Genomic DNA, 21,811 nt, shown 5'->3' on the forward strand with positions numbered 1-21,811 from the left:
CGTCCACCTCACAGTTCTGATGTGCATGGTTCGATTCCGGCTGGAGTTTGCATGTTCCCCGCGTGCCTGCGCGGGTTTCCCCCGGTAACTCCGGTTTCCTCCCACATTCGAGAAACATGCATATTAGGCCGATTGAACGTTCCAAATTACCCATAGGTGTGATTGTGAGCGTAAATGATTGTTCCTCCATATGTGCCCTGTGATTGGCTGGCAACAAGTGCTGGGTATACCCCGCTCCAGCACGCCAATAAGTGGATAAGCGGTTTGGAAGATGAATGAACGGATTTCAGTTTCATAGTCAGATATTTGAATAAACCACAAACTGAATTGAAAGTGATGTCACATGCAGGCAGGGACATATGTTTACCCATACTTTTACATCCCTCCAAACCATCTAAACCAGAGGACTTTGGGCAAGAGACAGAGTACACCAGGCCTGGTTGTAGGGCACATAAGAAAATTATATCTCAGTCAAACCTAGATTTAAGAGTACTTACTTAAATATGATGTGCTTATTGATTTTATGACCCAGGGTTACTTACTTATCGTGGCACTCTAATATTGACCCTTGTCATTGCCCTCAATGCATATTAACCTCAAGGACACTGTAAGCAACACCCTTGGTTTGCTTGTCAAAGTTGATTAGAGTGATGCAGGATTAGTGGCATGTAGGTGGCACGCTCAAATAATTTACAACTCATTAGGGTGATCAGTGAATAAAAAGCACACAACACACTCACTGGGAGTAGAGCATGCGGGAACGAACGATGAACTTGAAGATGTACTCCAGAGCTTTGAGAGTTCGCAGAATGGCCTCACAGTGCTCCCCTCGACTGGAGATGTCCAGGTACCTCTTCAGCACAGACATCAACTTCCTGCAAGAAAAAGAAAAGCGCAAATGATACTTTCACTTCTTCAATAACTCCATTTTCACTTTTATAGCACAGGGAAGAAGTGTAAAAGTGAAGGAGAGACTAGTCGAGGGGAAAATAGTTTTCACACCCGAGCTGACTCCCTCTCACATAGTTCACAGCATTCTTGATGGGTATAGTTGAAAAAAATATACAGTGCATAACACATATGTCAATAACACATACAATACAGCATTCAAGACCCCTCAGCGCTAATTTCAATCACAATAATAAACACTTGTCAACATATTAGGTTAAGTCTCTTTCTGGTTTCTGCAAGTGTACCTAATGAAATGGTCTTTATCCTCCAGCAAGCTGTCAAACCAAACTCATAAATAAAAGCATGGGCCTCCAGAGGTCTACGACTTATGGCTTTGTGATGCCAACGAGGAATGCCACAAACTATATATTTAATCCTCTTAAACAATAAAAGCCTCCCTAAATCGACTCTAATCTTGCCTAACAGCTATCCGGCCGCAGTTAAAAATATGACCAGCTTTATTACCATTAAGTCTTCCCCAGTTTTGTCTCTGCCGCATGACTGAAAGGCGCACCGGACAGGATTTTATGTTTTTTTTTTTTTTCCTGTCTATGAAACCAAGATGGGGAATTTAGAATGTAGCAAGGGGGTGTTTTGCATAACATCCTGCAAGATTGTGGGCTCCAAGCAGCAGTGACCCTCTTAAAGAGAGTGAACAATGGCAATGGCAAGGGAGGGATAGAGGGCCAGAACAGATGATGAGATGGCAAGGAGCTCTACAACAGCTTTACACCATACCCTTCCACACAAAAAACAACAATTCATTAAAATGATTTATCCATCTTTACTCAGTAGAAACCATAAACCAAAGATCAATTCATGTTTTTTGTACCTCATCAAAAACGCTATTAATAGTTCATCAAAAGCAACAGTTGTTAAAAGCAGAAATAAAAATATTTTATTTTATGAAACACGAGAAATTCCCAGGAGTTCAATTAATTTATTGTACTCAAAAATGTTTTCTTTGATTTTTGATTTTTTTTTCCCCTTTAGATTGTAATGTTAAAACTGGAGCTGAACTAGAGTCACTCGCTCCGGTTGCAAAAAATCCCCCCAAAACTAATCTGCAATCATTATACTGAACTGTCAGGATAAATATAATTAAGAACAAGATTTAGTTTCTTGTGTGTTGACAAGAAGTATAGACATGACCTTCAACATTCTCGCAGGCAATGCCAAAATTAAATTGCCGTTTTAATGGAGCGCACATAATTTTAAAGGACAACTAACTTGAGAGTTCTAATTGATGAAGAATCAGATTCAATGAGAAGGTGTCCTTGCTACTTATAGCAAGTAGGTCAAATGAGAATTTGTTAATGCACTTGGGGTTTTTTTTTCATCCCGTGTGCTACCTGTTGTTTTAAATATGCTTTCCAGTAATGTGAACATACATAGTACATACATGCATACAATATGTACATACATACAGAAAAAATATGCAAAACAAACCTTTGCTTTTACTTTAGTAAACGATGACCATCAATCCTTTTTGTGCAATATTGCTTACGAGCAGATGTTTAATTATTTCTAATTACTTCTACTAGTACCAAATAAACAAAAGTAATTGGATAATAAACAGTAATGGGGAAAAAAATTAGTGTGCTTTAGTGCAAATAAGATAGTATCTGAATATTCGTTTAAATTATTAAAAAGAATCACTTAAACACAATACAATAGTGACAGCCCTAGTTTTGCCCCAGTTTTGTTAATTTGTTTTAAGTTTTTTTTTTTTCAATCAGTGTGTCCACCATTCAGAAAAGGAATACCAGCCAAAGAAAAAGGATTATGAATCAAGATTTAACCTACTTGTAGGCTAATGTGGCGCTGAAATGCTGCTTGATGTAGGCCTCCAACACAGTGTTAAAATGCTGAAATTTTCTGTCTGCGATCAGACTGATTATATAGATCTTGTGGAAAACAAACAAAAAAAGAAGCATGAGAATCCATGTGAACTAGTCGGACGGATGACACTTTGAACTTGGCTCACCAAGGCGTCAAACACGAGAATGTCGTAGTCATCGGTCTGAGAGTGCTCCATCATGATGTTGAACAAAGCATCCAAGGTGTCCTGCAGGAACTACATACAAGGTAGATAAGTTGCTGAGTAGAAACATGCACGGAAACGTCACGCATAGCGCTAACGGGCTACTACTGCCCCACAGAAATTGGTGTGCCTAATTCAGCCTCTCCAATATTTAAAGATGAAGCAACTGAAGTCAGAAGAATCGATTATTTTTCTCCCATCCGTCATTTATTGGTTAAGCACGGGGAGGGAGAAATCCTGGCACTGTGCCAAGCAAAGAGTGATACTGACCTTGACTACCTCCTCTCCATCGATGAGTTTCAGTTTTTCCAGGTTTTCTCGCAGGAGTTCAGGCTGAGTCCTCCATTTAAGAAGCCCCAGCAGACCCACTGCAACGAGAGCAGTTTATCTTGAGCTTTTTCTCGTTTTAGAATAAATATTGAATAAAACTTTCGAAATGTCAATGACTTCCAGGACCCTCTATTTATTTGTTTTGTATTGTTTGCTGGCAACTTTGTGGAGATTGGTGAGGTGTGTCAAGTTTTGGTTCGCTTAACTTCTCAGCTGGTGACTTGCAGTGTGCTGTATAATGAATTAAACCTCAGTGTCATCTCACCACAAAGAAAATCACAAAAGACAACAACTAATGATATTTAGAAGCATAGCAAAGAAAACAAAAGTAGCTTACTAGAAGGAGGTACATTGGCAACATTTAAAGACATATGTATCAAACTGCACATCTGGTGGTTGACCTTAAACAACCCTGGTGATATGCTGAGAGAGAGAGAGAGAGAGAGAGAGAGAGAGAGAGAGAGAGAGAGAGGAGAGAGGAGAGAGAGACGAGAGAGGAGGAGAGGAGAGAGGAGAGAGAGAGAGGAGAGAAGAGAGAGGGAGGAGGAGAGAGAGAGAGAGAGGAGAGAGAGAGAGGGAGGGAGAGAGAGAGAGGGGAGAGAGAGGGAGAGAGAGAGAGAGGGAAAGAGAGAGAGAGAGAGAGAGAGGAGAGAGAGGGAGAGAGAGAGAGGAGAGAGAGGAGAGAGAGAGAGAGAGAAATGCCTGCGGTGTAGGTGATTGAAACAAAGGTTAATGTTCATTATGGTGATGGGCTTGCTTCCCTGGTAACAGCTGTTGTTTGACACCTATGTCAGATCTACTTTACTGGCTGCCATGCGAGAAAGTGTGTGTATACAATACATTGGTGGATATGTGGTGAACTATATCAGTCGGCGGCCAGCCTGGGTAGGACAGCACAGGACACTAATAGTGTGTCACATCATCCAGTATAACTTATTTGCCATTGTTAAAATACAATCATGCAGTGGTTTAAAACAACAACAAGGTACCTGGAGTCATTCTAATTACGAAACAAGCAGACAAGATCACAATTACAGAACAAGACCTTCCCCTCAGCTCATATCATAATAACTTTCAGAATGCTGCATGACACACCGAGGCACACAATATGTTCTCTGGAACAGATCTGTTAAAGGACATTTTGCCGTGACATCACACTATCTTCTTATTGGGAATAACATGCATGTTTTGTGGGAAAGAAAAGTCAAAATCAGGGTGATATTATCGATAGATTTAAGTAAATAACTAAAACTGTAATTTTTCAATTGTAGAGAAATTTACCAGTGCTTGGGGATTGTGAAAAAAGGTGTACTTTCATTACACTGTGATATTTAATCTGTAATGTTACAAATGTCGATATACTGTCACATTTTGGTGGTTTTGACATAATTCCCCAATGGAAGTACGGACCGATTAGTACGTCCCATGTAGTACATGTGTTTTTCTTGTATGCCAGATTTGTGGATTGCTTCTTTGTTTAAATCCTTGGAGCTGGGCGGGACACCTTTCAATAATAATTCCCATGTCCATGCGTGACGGCACGAATAACTTTCCAACAGTAGAGGGGGCTAATACATTTTCAGACGTTTTGGGGTAGTTTTAATACAATTCAGGTTCACGTAGACTGAAAATGTCTGTGTGGAAAATGGCCAAGAATATGGTGAAGAGATTCTGGGCCGAACTGTTTTTCCCCATCTTCTCTAACCTATATTACTTTTTCCCAGCTGTACACACAGAGTAAAAATCAGTGGCCCACTTATTTGCTGGTTGTACTCATGAATGCATGAGTGCAAAAGAAAATCAGCACTGAAAGGCTACTTTCGGAGTGTGAATAATTTTCGAGTCTGTGTTATTCTCAAGAAATTACAGTAAACAAACCTTTACATGGGAAAACAGAGGTTTGTGATAATGATTATGTTGACTGATGATTTTAACCATCTCTACTGCCTTAGTCTGACTCTGTGAAGTGTCAGTCAAAAGGAGCACGTCACACAAGGTTAATTGCTTAGAAACGAGACTGAACACTGGCCGTAATTTGCATTTCAATAGGTAAATTGATTAAAAAGTAAATGCCATGGAAAACCAATCCGTTAACTGAGGGACTGGCTAATTGACTCTTCTGTTGCTTGGATTAATGGCAGACAGAAATGGTTATTTTTGTGATTGAAATGAAGAGTGCCGAGAGGTGACGTTAGCAAGTAGGCTAGGTTCACACTGCACTTTTTAATGCTCAATTTGGATTTTTTTGTGTGTAAGACTTCAGCTTACATATTCAATGCGACCTCAGCCGGTCTAGCGTGTGACCCAAATGCGTCCCGCAGAAACCCTCGTGCGCAGGAGAAGAGATGTCACTCATAAAGTGTTTAGGAAAGTATATGTGTTTATGGAAGTAAATGTGGTTGAATCTGGAGGGGCTCATCTTTTTATCAGCAGAGGAGCGATGTGAGAAGAGGAATAAAAATTGTTAGAAAATGAGGCAAAGCTTTTCAATCGCCCAAGATGTCTACTAAAGATCATGTCGCGTCATTGCCATGCATAATAAATAAAACATCCATGTGACTGAATTACTTTGTTCTACTTGAATGTCCACTTGATTATTAATCTTTTTCAGTGGGATTAAAAGAGTAAAAATACGTAATTACTGTCAGTCAAAACAATTTTTCAGATTCACGGACAATTTGGAAGTCCCATGAAACACTGTCCCCTGCACATCCGGGGCTTTGAACAACATTTAGTTTGGATATGCGACCTGGCTGTTCTGAGGTCGCAAAAACTCTGCCATGTATCCCATCTAGAACCGAATATGAAAATGAGTGCGGTTGGATTAAAAAAACTAATAAATTAATTTAAAAAATCTGAATTGAGCCATTCACACTGTCAACGTTGTTGAAATACAATGTAGAATCCTCTTTTGTTTAATGTGTCAGTTTGACAATAATCTTGAACAGTGGGGGACAAATAGCTGGTAGCAAGCACGTGTTGCCACTTATTTGGAGAACTGTGATCTAGATTTGCATATTAATTTCCGCCAAGTTATGCTATATGATAGTCTCCAATTCCTTGAAAGGGTGAATGAGAGAATGTGCAAAAAAATAGTTAAAAAGCGTGTTTCAATATGTTTAGATGTGCTTAAAGAGGAAGTCAATTGTAAAATTGTATGTACAATATGTTCTATGCGGTCCCACTTGTCTGAACTCTGGCATGTGTGAAATATAAAGTAAGTGTCAAAATCCACACATTTTTATCCATCTCAGCAAACATTTTGCCACTTGCTGTTGACTGAAAATGACAGCACAGTTGCTCAGGGCTCAGGTAATACAATCATGGCTCAGCTTACATGACCAAACTCAGAAAACCAAAAGGTAGGGCCCCAGAGAAATTTTATTTTATTTTTATAATTTTTTATTTTTTTTTATTTCACTTGCCCTTTAAAACATGTGGGAGGGTTAATTAAATATTATGGTCGCTTCAAATCCTGGATTTACATCCATCACAGGTGGGTCGGGAACAGATCAACCGCAATAAATAGGGGTTCACTGTAGTTTGGATTTACAGCATATCATATTTATCCAGATTTTGTTACTCTTTTGCGGCCAGACGAGCAAGACAACACACACACACACACACACACACACACACACACACACACACATACACACGCAGTTACCATTCTGAGTAAGCTTGGTGGAGCAGACCAGGGTGGAAATGGTGAAGCCGTCTCTCGAGCTGACAGACAGGCCCCCACTGACCCCACTCACATTGCTGGTGCTGCGGCTCAGTGCAGCCCCCTTGTGGAGGTCTCCATAGTGGTGGCGGGTGGAGGGCAAGGACAAGTAGCAGTTCACATCCTCCATGCGCTTGCTGTCACCCTATGACACCAATGTGCATATATTATAATTAAATGCTCTAAACACAATGTTTATATTTATTTTTTTGTTCAACATTGAGCAGCATGGTGAACAAGTGATTAGCACACCTTACACTTCTGAGGCTTAGGTTTTGAATCACAGTTGGAGACTTCCTGTATGGATTTTATATTCCACAAAAATCTGGCACTCGACCAATGGTGTGTCGACTTTTTGTATCCAACATATGAGCCCTGTGATTGGCTGGTGACCAGTCCCTCCCTCACACCTAAAATCAGCTAGGGGAGGCTGCAGCTAACTCTAATGAGGGCAAGCGCTATAAATAATGGGTGGATTTCCAACTTAATTTGCACGCCCTCTGATAGTTTAAGATTAACTTCAGCTCTTAGTGACCACTTTAGTGCTAAGCCAATGGGGTCTATTAAATGTGTGCGCGTGCGTGTGCGTGTGTGCGTACGTGCGCGTATGTGTGTGTGTGTGCGTGCGTACATGCGTGTGTGTGTGTGTGTGGTCGCAGAGTACATCACGATTAATTAATCTTCACTTCAGTTGACATTTAATCAATAAGCGGACTCAGTTTACCAGCGCTCATTAACCAGGAAATCTATTTAGCTTCTCTCAGCCTGTTTGGGTAGGCCAAGTGTCACATTCAGACATAGGCTACCATACACCTGCTTCTTTTACTAGGTAAAAAGTCAGTGTAAAATGCAGACTTTTTGGATTAGGACACTTTTTATAATATAAACTTTTTGTGGAGGAGAATCCTTTGAATTTTTTTTAAATTAGTACTGAAGACAAAACCAATTAAACTTCTAAACTATTTTCTCGCATCATTTCTAGAATGTCTGTCTTAACTTGGGTATGGTAGTATGGACAATATGTTAAGCCTGGCTAGCTAATAAATGTTCTTGTCTTGTGTGGACATCATGTTAAAAAAAGAATTACTTTTTGGTACAGAAGTATCTGGAAACCTTCTGCACACGTTTGACGCAAATTCATTCTATTCCTGGCAGTTTCAATTAGCTGTGGCAAAATGAAATTTTTGAAGGACCTAATTGAGACACAGAAATGGCATGTTTGGAGTAGTTGAGGCTTGTGTTGTGCTTCCCAAATGCTCTGATGCCACAGTGTCCCCTTAAAAAAAAAAAATCCCTCAATTTTTTTATTATAATAATTTTTACTTACAATAATTAAATTAAATGTTAACTGTTCATATACGATTGGATATATCATAAAAGCCTAAATTAATGCAACAAATATATTGCAGCAGTTTTCATAATGTAAATGCTCAGTGGGCCCCTAGGCCATACTTTGCCCACTTCTGCACTTGCCGGACCAAAGACAAGGATCCGTGCTAAAAATGAAACCACAATTATTGCACAATAAAGATCAGCAAATGCTTCAGAGATGCTGTCTTTGCCCTGTCTCTTAATCGGTTGGTAAAAATGGCATAAATATATGTACCTCAGAAGAGGGTAATATTGTTGTGGCAGTTTGAAAGTTATGAAATATGTCGCAAACTGTTCCCAGTTTGGTTGTGACTTTTTGCAAATACTTAAAGTTTTCAATCAACCGGTATGAACAAGATAACAAGAACAAAACATGATAGCACCAGAGTCAAACTGTGCATTAAAAAGTATAGAGAAACAGCATTAAAAACTATAGATGTTTTCCACCATATTAAGGAACTTGAACATAGGGAATTAAAGGAGATCTGGAGGCGGATGCAGCCCATTTACCAATCGATTATTCAGTTTGTCTTGTTTGACTCTCGAACAGAGGCGATTGAATGATTGCCAGCCAATCACAGGTTACACAAAGGCAAAAAAACATCCACTTGCCATTCGCTATGCTGGGTAATTTACAGGCTTCATTGAACCAGTCTTTAGAAAATGGGAGTGCCAACGTGCTGGCAGAAACAGACAACCACCCACAGAACACGCAAGTCGAACACAAAAAGGCCAGAACATGAATTTGAACCCCCAACTGCAGAACTGTGAGGCCACCATGCTTGCCCATTATGCGCCAGTAAAATTATAAAAAAATCACTGTTATTTGGCCAATGATAGTCAACATTTATTATGATTGAACTGATGATACATTATTTCTTCAAGTATTCCCTGCGCATCAAGTCTGACTTACTTTTATACGAGAGGCATAGGTGACTGCTCTTTGCTCTGCTAATTTAAAGTCATTTTCAAAATACTCTTAAATCCAAACCTTGAAGACCACAAGGTCATGGAGTCCATCCTGTAGAACCGTCCCGTCAGTCTTCATCAGGCGAACAAAGGCCATGGCAAACTTTTTTTCACTCTTGTCCTTGGCTGCAGCACCACGTAGAGGACGGGCATGGCAAGAGAGCACATCGGGGAAATAAAGGAATGAGTGGCCGAGAGGGACATGACAGCTTCCTGTATAATCAAGTGTGTGTGTAATGACTCCTTGGGTCATTTGCAAATTGCTTCCAATCTTTTTGTCCTTTACCATGTCACATTATGCTCAGGGGAAGGGGGAGGAGGGAGAAGATGCAGGGGGGGACGTGTACTGTAAACAGACGACTGTCAAACTCACACTCTTGAGAGGAGCGGTGTCTGAACATGAAGCGAAGATGGATTCTGTGCATTTCCTCCAGAGGGACGGCCACCTGGAGGACAGGAAAATACATCATCTTTCAAAAAGTTGTAGCCTGCTCATTGTGCTCATACTTTTCATGACAAAGCTTTCAGAAGTGAAAGGGAAATTAAATAATGGTACAACTGCAACAACAACACACCTTGAATGTCTCCATCCAGCGGGGTTGTTTGACTTGATAATAGATGACTGATCTGTATTCACTCGTTGGCTTATCCCCTGCTCCGAGACAGATGGAGTTCTAGAAGTGTAGATAAAAGGAGATGTCATATTCAGATGATTGATGTCAAGTGCACAGTACGACGACATTGTGACTACGCTCATAACCTGAATCATTCATTTCTCAAATCAGCTTTCCCCATTGAAATTAATGGAAATGATACATAATAATCAGTTCCAGCCCGCCCCCCCATCAAACAATAAAAAATGTGTTTTTATTAGAAAAATCATAACATCGTAATAATCAAATTCAATGTGAAGGAAGTATTTGTAAATCCCGATTCAGTGATTTTATTCAATCAAAATTGTACTGCTCCTTCTTCTGGTCCTTAAACAAGCAGCAGTATAATAGGAACACGCTTAATGAACAAAGACAGTAATACCACTCATAATGTTAATATAATAATTATAATTACCTGTGATCATTGTTATATGCTCTCTCTGCCTGTGTTGCTGCACCGTTTGTCTTCAAATATTAATTATTTAAAGCAGTGATTCTCAACCTGTTTTCAGTGACGTGATGAGTAATAAATGATTAGGAATTTAAATGAGAATAAATGACGATGTTCGCTATTCAGAGACAGCCCGTTTTTTATGTATTCCCTGCGAATAGCAGGGATCCACTGTACTTTGAAAGGATGATGTTTTTTTCAATACAGTTCTTGCACAAAATTTCACTAAGCAAGTGTACTTCCTAAAGTGACCATTGAGTGGTCTCAATGGAAAGAAATACTTGATCATTTGCAAGCGAAATTTCAATGTCAAACAAAATTGTGCGTTATTATCTTGTAAAGTCATGTCTTTTGCGTGGTTATTGAATTAGGATGAATGAAGGTGGGTGTAGCGGCTCCATCACTTTCCTATTCCACCTGTTGCTCACCTGTACGACCTTGCCCTTCTCATCACACACGCACATGATGACCTCCACGTTTTTCTGCGTGGTCTTGTTGTATTTGTCGAAGTCGCCACCCTGCAGCGTGAGGTAGATGTCATTGCGCACATCTCCCGGCATGATGATCTCAGGGAAGCCCAGCTTGCGTGCGACCACAGTGCTGCGGTCCACCAGGTGAGGATATTCTTTGCGAATTTGGACGATGTCACCAACCAGGGCCTTCATGGTCACCCAAAGTCCTGGAAAGACCATATTTTAAATGTGTGGTCACTATTTTTCTGTGTACATACGTAATTGAGACAGGAAATCATACAGTCAATTAAATCAATCAATCAACTTCATTGAAACTTATTTTTCAAAGTTTTTAATTAATGATTCTGTCAATTCCACACTATTCAAGTGATTTTTTTTTTTTATATAGGGTCAAGTTCATTGTATGTTGAAATACAACCACTTCGTAAGGAAAAAAAATGATCTGGAAAAAATCTCAGTATTTCACACGGATGGCATGAGTGCTCACAGCAAGACAGAAAGTGCTAGTCGAAAACTCTACCTTGGCCGCCACTGTCTCCCCGGGACGTGGTCACTTTGTTCAGAAAGGTGTGGAGAAAGTCGTTCTCAGCCACAACTCTGCACACACACGTGCACACACACACACACACACACACACACACACACACACACACACCACACGCACGCACGCACACACACAAGTATGAATACATTACCGATGAAGCGCACTGACGCAGAGGCCTTTCGGCATACAAAATGACATTTGACTTTCAAAAAGACCAAAGATTCACAAAAAGGAAGAAGGAGCACATACGGAAAGAATGGGATGAAAAACTGCTTCTCCTCGTCGCATTCAACCTTTCCTTTGATGAGATCACTGATGTCCATTACTGGGAAACAAGAAAACTGTCTCTCGTGACAATATCATAGAAGAAAAAAAATGAAAATATAAGCTATACTTTTTATGTATGTGCCTTACATGACTGACTTGTATGTACTGACTCTTATGACTTGGCAACTCTCAGTTACACAGTGTCAGTTTACTGTACATGCTTTAAATGTTCTTAATGCAAGAGATGAACTTTAAGGTCATCAGTAAAAATAAAAAGAGGCTGCAACATTTTCATTTCTATTAATTTCTAGTACAATTGCAGGTGAGCTGGAGCTTATCCCAGCGACCTTAGGCCAAAAGGTGGGGCACACTCTAGACTAAAATGGCAGGAATAAAATAGACTAAACTATTTACACTTTCATATATTGGCACCATTCATTCAGCCATTCTCTTTACTGCTTTTTACTTATCACTGCCACAGACAAGGTTGGGTCTATTCAAGTTAAAAGAGTGGCAGCAGACCCTGGACTTGTCACCATCCAATTGCAGGGCACAGGTGTCAATTTACTTTATTGTTATACGGTATAGTACTGTTGAGTGCAATTTTTGGTGTAGAAAAAACTCAATATTGCACAATAGCTGGTATAAATGATGTCCTTTCACTTCTGATTTCCAAAGTAGTTATCCATCAATTTGGTTTACATATGTAATAAAATGATGAATCCATTATAGTACATTCATAGGTTTCACAATGATGGCGGTCCTTAGAGGATAACCAAAGTAGCCTACGACAAAAATGTTTCACATCCCTGAGTTTTTACTGAAGCTAGCATGCAAACTCCACCTCGTAGCTGAGATCCAAATGTTGATCCTTAACACTATGAGTTCAGTGTGTTAACCGCTATATTTCTCCTCTTTTTAATCCGATTTGCATATTTTCATATTTGTATGTTGTTTTCCATACCTGCCACTCCAAAAGGTCGTCTGAGACCCTGAGTAGACTTTTTGTTGCTTTCTTTCAGGTCCATTCTGCCCATTCGGACTATCTGACAGATGAGGTAAATCTTCTCCCTGCTCAGGTCCTTATTCCCTAAATCCTACCAGAAAAAAAGACACGCACACACACACAGACACACACGCACACGCACACAGAGTGCAAGAATGTGCAATAATCAACAAACAAGTCAGATAAAAGGTAGTTTGAGGGCAAGTTAAGGTAAAATGAAAAGTATGTGAGGATTAAGTAGAGCACCATTGTCCCCTTGTGGTCACTTACTGTAAAGACAACCTTCAGGTTGTTGAGCATGTCAATTTCTTTAGGGAAGCCTTTGCTGCCCCACCGAATTAGATAGTTCTCACTGCAGAAGAGAACAACAGCTTATGAAATAAACACATGGACAAAAAAAGCCAACCAATCAAAGTGTGTGTTCCACTTTGGTTACTCTAAATGAAGTATACAGTTGGAATAATAGAAAGGATGTTTGTCAAATAAATTTGATTAATCACTACTACAGTGATTTCTGTTGACGTACATTTAAAAATACCTGACATTAACAGTGAAGTAAGGCTACATTTCCCAATATAAATGATTACAATGAATTATTCACGGTGAATTTCAGCTGGATTTATGACGTTGTGCTCAAAAATTCCATATAACCATCTTACAATATTGAGTCACTAATTTCAATCTTCCTACATTCAGGAATGAGCAAGTGAATCCAAACTTGGCATAGCATAAAAAAGGAAACTTATTTAGATGTTTGCAATTAGTGTGGTTGCTGACAGTGTAATTTTCCAACTTTCCCACTAGGCTGAGCCATGACACAATTTTGAAGCTTGTCCTTCCACTTCCCTGCACTGGGGGATGAAACGTGGGATACATTGAGGGGGTCATCGACAACCCTGCGTTCTTATTTCCTTTTAAATTAATATACAACTAATTTTGACTTTGTTTAATTCCTTTAGCCAAAGTATTGTTGAAACAACAACTGTCAGACACTTTAACTGCTATGTGCTTGATTTTTACTGAATTCGCAGTCACTCCCTGCAATGTTGCATGCACTCTGGCACAGCTCAAATGGATATTACGTCAAAGTAGTGTAATAAAAAACACACTTGGAATTAGATGGATGGTGACCCGAATATTTACTGCATGTTCTTGGGTGAAATTTGAATTTAAGACAAGTAGCAGATTTGTGAATGCAGTCTGTAGGATGAGGCAGATCTTGCCAGCATGATAGTGAATGACAAGGCTTAACATCAACACTGTCAGCACCCGCCACGTGGTGCCAGTCAAGATGTGCAGCACTGTAATTTGTCTTTTTCACTTTCTTATTTCTGGCATAGCAGTGTTTTTCAGTTAGTGTTTTTCATCATGAACGAGGCACAGGAAGGCAGATTTGATGTATGAATGGAAATGCACTGCGCGGCCCTGTGGGTGTCTTGCTCCTTTCAGCCATAAACACAAGCATACAAAATAATCGCCTTAATTTTGGTGTGGTGGTGCTATGCTCTCCAAAGGTCTTAAAAATGCCTCGTTAACATGCAATTGTATTGACAGAAAAAAATATATATATATATTTACATTACAAAGATTTGCAAATGTATTCACTACCACCCTTAGCTTTTTATCCATTTAATTATATTACAAACACGAATTTAAACGATTTCGTTATCTTTACTTAACTTTACTAACAGGTTCAGAAAATAATGGTCTGAGATAATGATGCACCCCAAAAACACTCCAATGCTCAAATCAGTTATCGTCATTTGGAAAGAAAGTCACCATGTGATACCTGATGATTGCATGTTGGTTAGGGTCGTAGAGGGACATGAAGAGTTCTGAATCCTCTCCCACACGACACACAAAGTTCCTGACAAAGACATAGAGGCTGTGTGTGGGTGATGACTGGATGCGTGCTGAGATGCCACTGTGTTCTGTTTGAATGTTGGACTGTAAAGTGAAACATTTTAAGGTTAATTTGGGCCGTTGATAATGATGCCTGTCACATTATACAATAACATTTTAGAATAAAAGCTGAAGAATTCCTCTTATACAGCTAATGAATTGCTGCAGAAATGTAAAGTAGGCTACAAGGATCTCAATTTAACCCCATCCAATTTATAATGATGTGAATACTTAGGAATCCAGACGTGATCAGCAAGTAAATTGCAGATATAGGCATTTTCATGCATTTTAATTTAAGCATGCCTTAGTAAGAAATTCTCATATAAAAGAACAGAGATGGTTCTTTCTTAACTTTCCCTTACCTGCTCTTCTTTAATGCGTTCATTGATCTTAGCAGAGGCCTCTTGGTGGGCTCGGAAGAGGCTAATGACACTGGCCTGCTCTGGGTCCAAAATATTCCCATCGTCATCTCGAACTACTTGATCCAACTCCAAAATTCTGCAGTTGTCCAAAGCAGGAAAGATGGAACCATTAACGAGTGTATCCGTGTTGATTTGTTTTATTGTGTAAAATGTTAAAATAGCTTTATGCGTTAAAATATACACAGTGCATAAGCACCTCTGACGAAATAAGCTTACATGGTGTAATGAGAACTTCTGTCATTACAGACAGAAAAGTAATGAATAATGTTTAATATTTCAGTTGGTGTCTGAAATTGCAAGGCAAATATTCCAAGTGCCAAATAAATAAACAAATAGTCACATTATCTTAGCAGAGACAGGTTTATCTTGAACTGTGGTATTTGACCTTTGATAGTTTATATTTGTATCGCACCAGTTAAAAACATATGGGTATTTTTGTAAGTCGGAACACAACAATAAAATGAAAGGAAAACTGTAACAGTGCCCATAAGGACACATTAAGGAGACGTTCTTAAAAGCAATTTTCAATGTATATAAAATGTAAAATTAAGATGCATAATTTATTTGAAGCTGCAGTAAGGAAAAAAAAATAGTTTTACTTTGTTTAAATGTGCCTCAGAGTTCTCACAGACACATTACCATAATATTCCATTGGTGAGTGTTTCATATTGTAGGTGACTCCAGTTAATTGCAAACACAGTATAAGGTTGAAGGGCTTGAATAAATAATATCCAAGTTTAATAAAAAGAAGAATTCTCATCTTTGACTGACAATAAGCATTAACATTGATGGAAAGGTTTCAGTGTTGGTCAGCATGTCAAAAAATCTAATATTTTATTAATCAATGTGTAGTCTGTGTGATTTATGCGTTGTACAGATACTGTCCGAATATCCTCATCAACTGCCGTCAAAGATTACGTTTTAAAATTAAAATGTCACAGAGGATCCAAGAAAGATTTTTGCTAATTGCATGTAGGCTGACCATGCATTCTCCAACAAATGTGATGACTACCGTTCAAAACTTCGGGGTCACTAAGAAATGTCCTTATTTTTAAAATAAAATGCTACTTTTTTAATGAAGATAACTGAGATACGGAGTAAAGTTGATGCCCCTAATTTTGAAGAATTGCTGGCTGTCTTAATTGTTGACGTTAGCTGGCTTCAGTGCCACCAAGTCTGACAGTGTCAATCACAAATGATCAGCATTGTCTTTATAAAGGCACAAATTACAGTTCTGGTAATTATGGGATATTATAAGATGTGCAAGTGAGAGAGACGAATATTTCCAACATGAATACATTTGAATGCTTTTTGACCTACTTGTTGCCATAATCAATCTTGGAGATAACCTTCTGCTTGAGTTCCTTGAATTCATCAGTGGGCAGCGTTCCGGAGAGGAGCTGGGAACGCCACTCCATCAGCTCCCACATCAGCCTCTGTACCTGCCTTACACGTGCTTCCTTGTTGGCCTGTACATGCGAACGCAATACACTCAGCACAAATGTATTCACTCTTATTCATACACTGCGGTTGTGTGTATTGTACCACAAAAAGCTGCTTCCAAATGCTACCCCACTCTCTCAGCGTCATGGTCACCTCCTTCACCAGAGGCATCTCTGCAGAAAGCACCACCTCCTCATCTCTGTATGGGGGAAGCACATTATATGTATTGTGTCTGCGATAAGTTAACCCTTTATCCAGCAATTAACAACATATGGTGAATAAAATCATTTTAATTTGCACTTAAAAAAACACCCCAGTTATTTTGATTTAGAGTAGTATGTCATAAATGTTGGATGCATCAATGCAGCTTCGTGCTGACCAGTTACCCTGAAGGAGCACTATTTATAATGAAGTGTTACTAATATAACACTGTTACCAGAGAAAGTTGGATTTTTTGCAAAGTCAAAAATGTGTGCTTATAATTAGTATGCAACAAATGATTGACACCTCAAAAGTCACATCTTCTGTCTCTGATGGGTTGGGTTTTCTCAAGCAGTGTGCTTACTTCTAAGTAGAAGCTATGCATTGTCAATGCATGGTATCTATCAGTGACCTCAATGTGAATCCTTACATCGTCACAACTATGCCTTTTCGGGGAACCCTGTGAGCAATGAACATTGCATCGTCAAAGTCAGCAAGCCATTGGCCCTTTTTTAAATAACAGACCGACACGGGGACTGAGTGACCTACAGAAGTTTGTGGAAAATTGAACAAATTCACCAAATTTGGAAATTGTTTTCTACTTACAGTGATGAAGTGTATGTGCGCATGTAGTATATGCAGAAATGAAGACATATTTGCTTAAAAGCCAAAGTGACACAGTACTGGGGCAAAAGCACACACCATTATAGTACAGGTTGAGAATAGATGGCCTAAAAACTTTGCACGGTTCTTTACACTGCAAACAATGGAGTCATATAGTCTAAATAGCAGTAAATAGTAGAACATATATCAGTCTAGTGGTACATACTGCATTCCATGCAAACAGAGCAGATTGATTCCCAATCCAAATTAATGCTACCCAGTAACAACAACTACGATGTTTGATATACAACCTTCACTTACCCTCGATGTGCAACAATTGCCTCCTTTAGGTGTACAAAGCTGGCAGGAAACACACCCTAAAGTGCAAAATGGGAAAGCAGTGATTAGTTAAAAAATTATTCAGCACAGAACTAGAGCATAACATCGCTCAAACGTCAATATATCATTATGGCATTCATAATGCAAGAGCCAGTCTATTTGTTGTTACCTGATGGGCTTTGTTTCTGGCCAAGTAGCCTTTGTACCAACCTAAAAGAATACATTATACATACAACACACACACACACACACACACGATTAAAATTTGGAATATCAATCTGAATACATAAGTATGGTGTACCCTGCTTAACAACTGCGATGTCAGGAGAGAAAATTGATATATTTTGTATGTTGTTTGGCATTGTTTTTTTGAACTAAATTGGAAAACACGATCAGTATGATCCAAAGAAATCTTTCACAAAAAATGATGACGTGTTAAATATGTCAGATATTGTATGATACCATCGCAGGTCTCCTGGATGTAGACAGCATCTCCAACTTCCAGAGAAAGTTGATTTTCTCCACAGCCAGTAAAGTTCCACTTGGCTGAAAAAAGATGACATTTGCAAAACACCCATAGGATTACACCAGAGCAACCTCTTGCAGTGTGCACATGGATGAACATGAAGCTCTTGCAGTTGTAAAGTAGATCCTTGAGATGAAAAGTCAAAAGCTCAGCTCAAACTATATGTGCATTCAACTTTTAGTTGATTGCGTGGGAAGTTGAATGATAGAAAATGGTTTGAACAAAATGCATTAAATAATGCCATCTGCTGCAAAGGAGGCACTGACCTTTGCATACGATTTTATTACACATCCCAATGGAAGTTTTAATGGGTTTACACAGCGCTTAACTACTGCTGATCTTCTCTTTACATATCAAACATCACTGGTTACAGCATGCAGCTATTAGACTTCCTTCCTTCTTTCACTTCCTGACATGTATACCTGCATGAGTATAACAGTCAGTGCTGACAAAATAAATAACTAAATTGTCCTTGAATATTATTAGCTTTACACATGAACATGTATTATTTTCCACACCCTAAAGTCATATAATCATTGCTTTTTCTAAAATATGTCAGAGACCCTCTGCTTTATCATCGAAATGGCATGACCATTCGCTACTACGGTGTTTCCTCATCTGCTCTGCTTCTATTGTTGACTTCTGTTACCGTTTGTAAATTCATTCAGCCGGCAGCATTATGACATTTTGTTGCATTGCAGTTAAAATAAAAATGTGTAATTGTTCACCGAGAGGCCCTTTTGCACCTACTCATATCCTGTAAAAGCAGTAATAGAGTTGTCTCTTTGTCTTATTGAGACTCTTTGCATTTAAAGTACGTCATCACACTTTGGATAATATGCACAATAGCAATAATCATGTCTCCTAGCGTACAAATATCTATGAATAAATCGCGACAAAATGACTCACCTACACCATATCGCTCAATGGTGGTGGTTGCCCAAGGAGTCATCTTCTCTTGTGTCACTTACACTGCTCACTTAGGTTATTTTTAAGTTGTCTGCTAAATGTTTCACTTTTTTTTTTTTAATCCAAACTGAAAGCAGCTCTCCTCCCCTCTTTGCCTCTTCCTCTTTTCTCTTCTCTTCCTGCCTTCAGGCTCTTAAGAGGAAGTGGGTACCGCAAGGTGGAGTCCTGCCGAGTATGTATTGTTACATTTTCAGCATGCTTATTTTGGATTAACAAAACTGTATAATACATTCTGCAGGAATAAGACTTGGAGTCATTCAACAATGAAAAACCCAAGTGTCTTCAGTTCAATAGTGTCTTAGTGCTGCCGTTTTATCGATGATGTAATGTGACTTTGTACACAACGGGCCATGAATTTGCATGTCTTTTATTTTATGAGTGCTGGACAATCACATCTTCTCTTTGCTGAAGGTTGAACAAGTGTTTCAAGTTCAAACTGACAGAACATACAGTGCATGTGTTGATAAGGTGGCCTCAGCTCACCTCACTCAGCTAGACTCTTTATGAGAGAGGCCACTTTTACAGAGGAAGATTTTGAGAATGTGCTTGACTGCTAGTGTGGGAGATATATACTACAAGAACTCTTGACAAAACCAATCAATGGACTACAGAGATCATTTCAACTGGTACATTTTTTAGTAAGTTACATAAGAAAAAGATGCACGATACTTTGACTTCCTGCTTAGTGCTACAAGCTGTAATGCCTGCTCTTGGCCCTAGCCCATTTAAAAGCACACCTCCAACACTACATTTGTTCTCATGACTCGGGTTGAAAACATGTCATGTAATGAAAATTGAAAACGTAATCAACAACGGTAGTGTTTATTTGGGGTCTGGAACAGATAAATGGCTTTTCAATTTTTTTCCATGGCAAAAAAAATATATATATTGACTGAACTGCGTAATGAACATGGTCACAGAATGAAATAAAGTATGTCAAGATACGAGAGGTAGACTGATATACGCTATTTTTATGCCGATATTTGCTATTTTTTAATTCATCGGCATCGGCCGATATCTGTGTTTAGTAGCGACGATTTAAAGTTAGGCAAGTTTTTTTTTACGTGTTTATTTACGCTTATATGTTCCAACAAACCTTTTTTGTATATGATTGATTTATATTACTTGTTTTATATATTTCATACTTGGTCAATTTATTGATTTGTGTGTTCAATAAATGATGTTTAGTTCAGAAATGTTTTGCACCCACCTGTTATTATTAGTGTGACATTTTAGTGTGTAAATAAAGCACAAAACTCAGAGATATCGGCCCTAACAATCAGCCATAAAATCGTCAGCTCATATCAGTAATCGGTAAATATCGGCATCGGTTATAGAAAAATCCATATCGGTCGATCCCTACAAAGTACCACTGAGTCATGACAATGTAAAACAATGTAAGGCCCTCTTTCTTACCAAGGAGCCCACCTTTGAATGTCAACTGTGCTTTATTGTCGTAGCTCATCATGGTATTGTTGTGGTGACAAAAACATATGATTCATAAATCTTCATAACAATAAAAGGCAATTTCTGCTTTTGGACAAACTCTTGTTTGCATTCTTAGACAAATATTTATCTAGTTGGTGATAAAAGGTTTTGCTGACTGGTATCTTTCTACAACACTGACATTCAAGTTAAAGAGTATAACGTGAATCTGTTGTTATGGAAACAAACACGAGATATGTTAATTGTTAAGGCACCATGGATTTAACTGTGATGTTGATAATTACCCAAGCTATAGATGGAACATGACTCGGACGAAGGAAAAGGCCAGAGGTGGTAAAAGTGACGATGGCCATTAAAATTCCCACAGGAGAAACAAACACAAACATGCCGTGTGCCTCTCTCAACAAGAATTGAGTAGGATGAATAGGGAAGCCACAGAAATTCTCTTATTTTTAACTATGATGAAATACAAAAGTGTATTGGAAATTAACATGCATGTGGTTCTTTGTCATTTCATCCACCCAGAACATGCAAACTCTACAAAAGAAGTCTGTGAAAAAAGCCATCTCTTTCTGGTCCCATCTTGTACCTTTATCTTGATTTTTTTTTAAAAACTATTGCACCAGAAGAAAAGCACTCAATCAGAAACCGACAAACTGTTAATCATTTGCTGACAGATATGTTTTCTTGGATTCTGGTAGCTTTACTGAAACTATCACATTATGAATAGATTAATAGCCATCTCCAGTTACCAACAAAATCTAAAAAGAAAGAATCTGATGGTTCCGAGACGAAACAAGGGTGAACATAGAAGCTGCCTTTCAGAGGTGGATGGGCTGAGAGGATTTAGTAGCAATAACGAATTAGCTACATTTCTGATTAATAGGTGAGACTTCAACTCTATTTGACGTTAATTGATTGTAAATTCCGCACATAAATCCTGAATGGATAACCTTATACATCCCTTGCCGGTGCGTGTATCGCTTTAAGAAAGTCCTGTGACCGACAGCTGACTGTTTGCCTGTCACTGAGGCACCAAACTGTTTTCAGAAGGAAGCACATCCACCATCTGTCAACAGGGATGCGTCTCTGCAAAAAATAAAACTTCTATTTCAAAATATTTTTTCTCTTCAAGCCTCTGCGATAGCATTTCTTTATTAATCACTTTATTCATAAC

The 21,811-nt window shown here is 38.8% G+C and overlaps 1 protein-coding gene across 1 annotated transcript in view; it reads right to left on the reverse strand.

Moving 5' to 3' along the window:
- The window catches only part of LOC119128704 (dedicator of cytokinesis protein 2-like), an 88,490-nt gene extending 69,208 nt beyond the window's left edge, over window positions 1-19,282 (reverse strand). Inside the window, exons 1-21 of the mRNA XM_037261397.1 lie at window positions 19,129-19,282; window positions 18,156-18,239; window positions 17,863-17,903; window positions 17,676-17,731; window positions 16,653-16,749; window positions 16,428-16,576; window positions 15,048-15,183; window positions 14,573-14,730; window positions 13,054-13,135; window positions 12,742-12,874; window positions 11,760-11,835; window positions 11,487-11,563; window positions 10,922-11,172; window positions 9,965-10,063; window positions 9,763-9,835; window positions 9,412-9,515; window positions 6,993-7,194; window positions 3,266-3,363; window positions 2,939-3,028; window positions 2,758-2,858; window positions 741-875 (exon numbers count right to left, since the gene is read on the reverse strand). Coding sequence (XP_037117292.1) covers window positions 741-875; window positions 2,758-2,858; window positions 2,939-3,028; window positions 3,266-3,363; window positions 6,993-7,194; window positions 9,412-9,515; window positions 9,763-9,835; window positions 9,965-10,063; window positions 10,922-11,172; window positions 11,487-11,563; window positions 11,760-11,835; window positions 12,742-12,874; window positions 13,054-13,135; window positions 14,573-14,730; window positions 15,048-15,183; window positions 16,428-16,576; window positions 16,653-16,749; window positions 17,676-17,731; window positions 17,863-17,903; window positions 18,156-18,239; window positions 19,129-19,171 — 2,285 coding nt within the window. The 5' untranslated portion in view covers window positions 19,172-19,282. The remainder of the gene's footprint in view (window positions 1-740; window positions 876-2,757; window positions 2,859-2,938; window positions 3,029-3,265; window positions 3,364-6,992; window positions 7,195-9,411; window positions 9,516-9,762; window positions 9,836-9,964; window positions 10,064-10,921; window positions 11,173-11,486; window positions 11,564-11,759; window positions 11,836-12,741; window positions 12,875-13,053; window positions 13,136-14,572; window positions 14,731-15,047; window positions 15,184-16,427; window positions 16,577-16,652; window positions 16,750-17,675; window positions 17,732-17,862; window positions 17,904-18,155; window positions 18,240-19,128) is intronic.
- Between the last annotated feature and the right edge of the window lie 2,529 nt (window positions 19,283-21,811).

Source organism: Syngnathus acus, chromosome 10 (genome assembly GCF_901709675.1).
Source record: "Syngnathus acus chromosome 10, fSynAcu1.2, whole genome shotgun sequence".
NCBI lineage: Eukaryota > Metazoa > Chordata > Actinopteri > Syngnathiformes > Syngnathidae > Syngnathus > Syngnathus acus.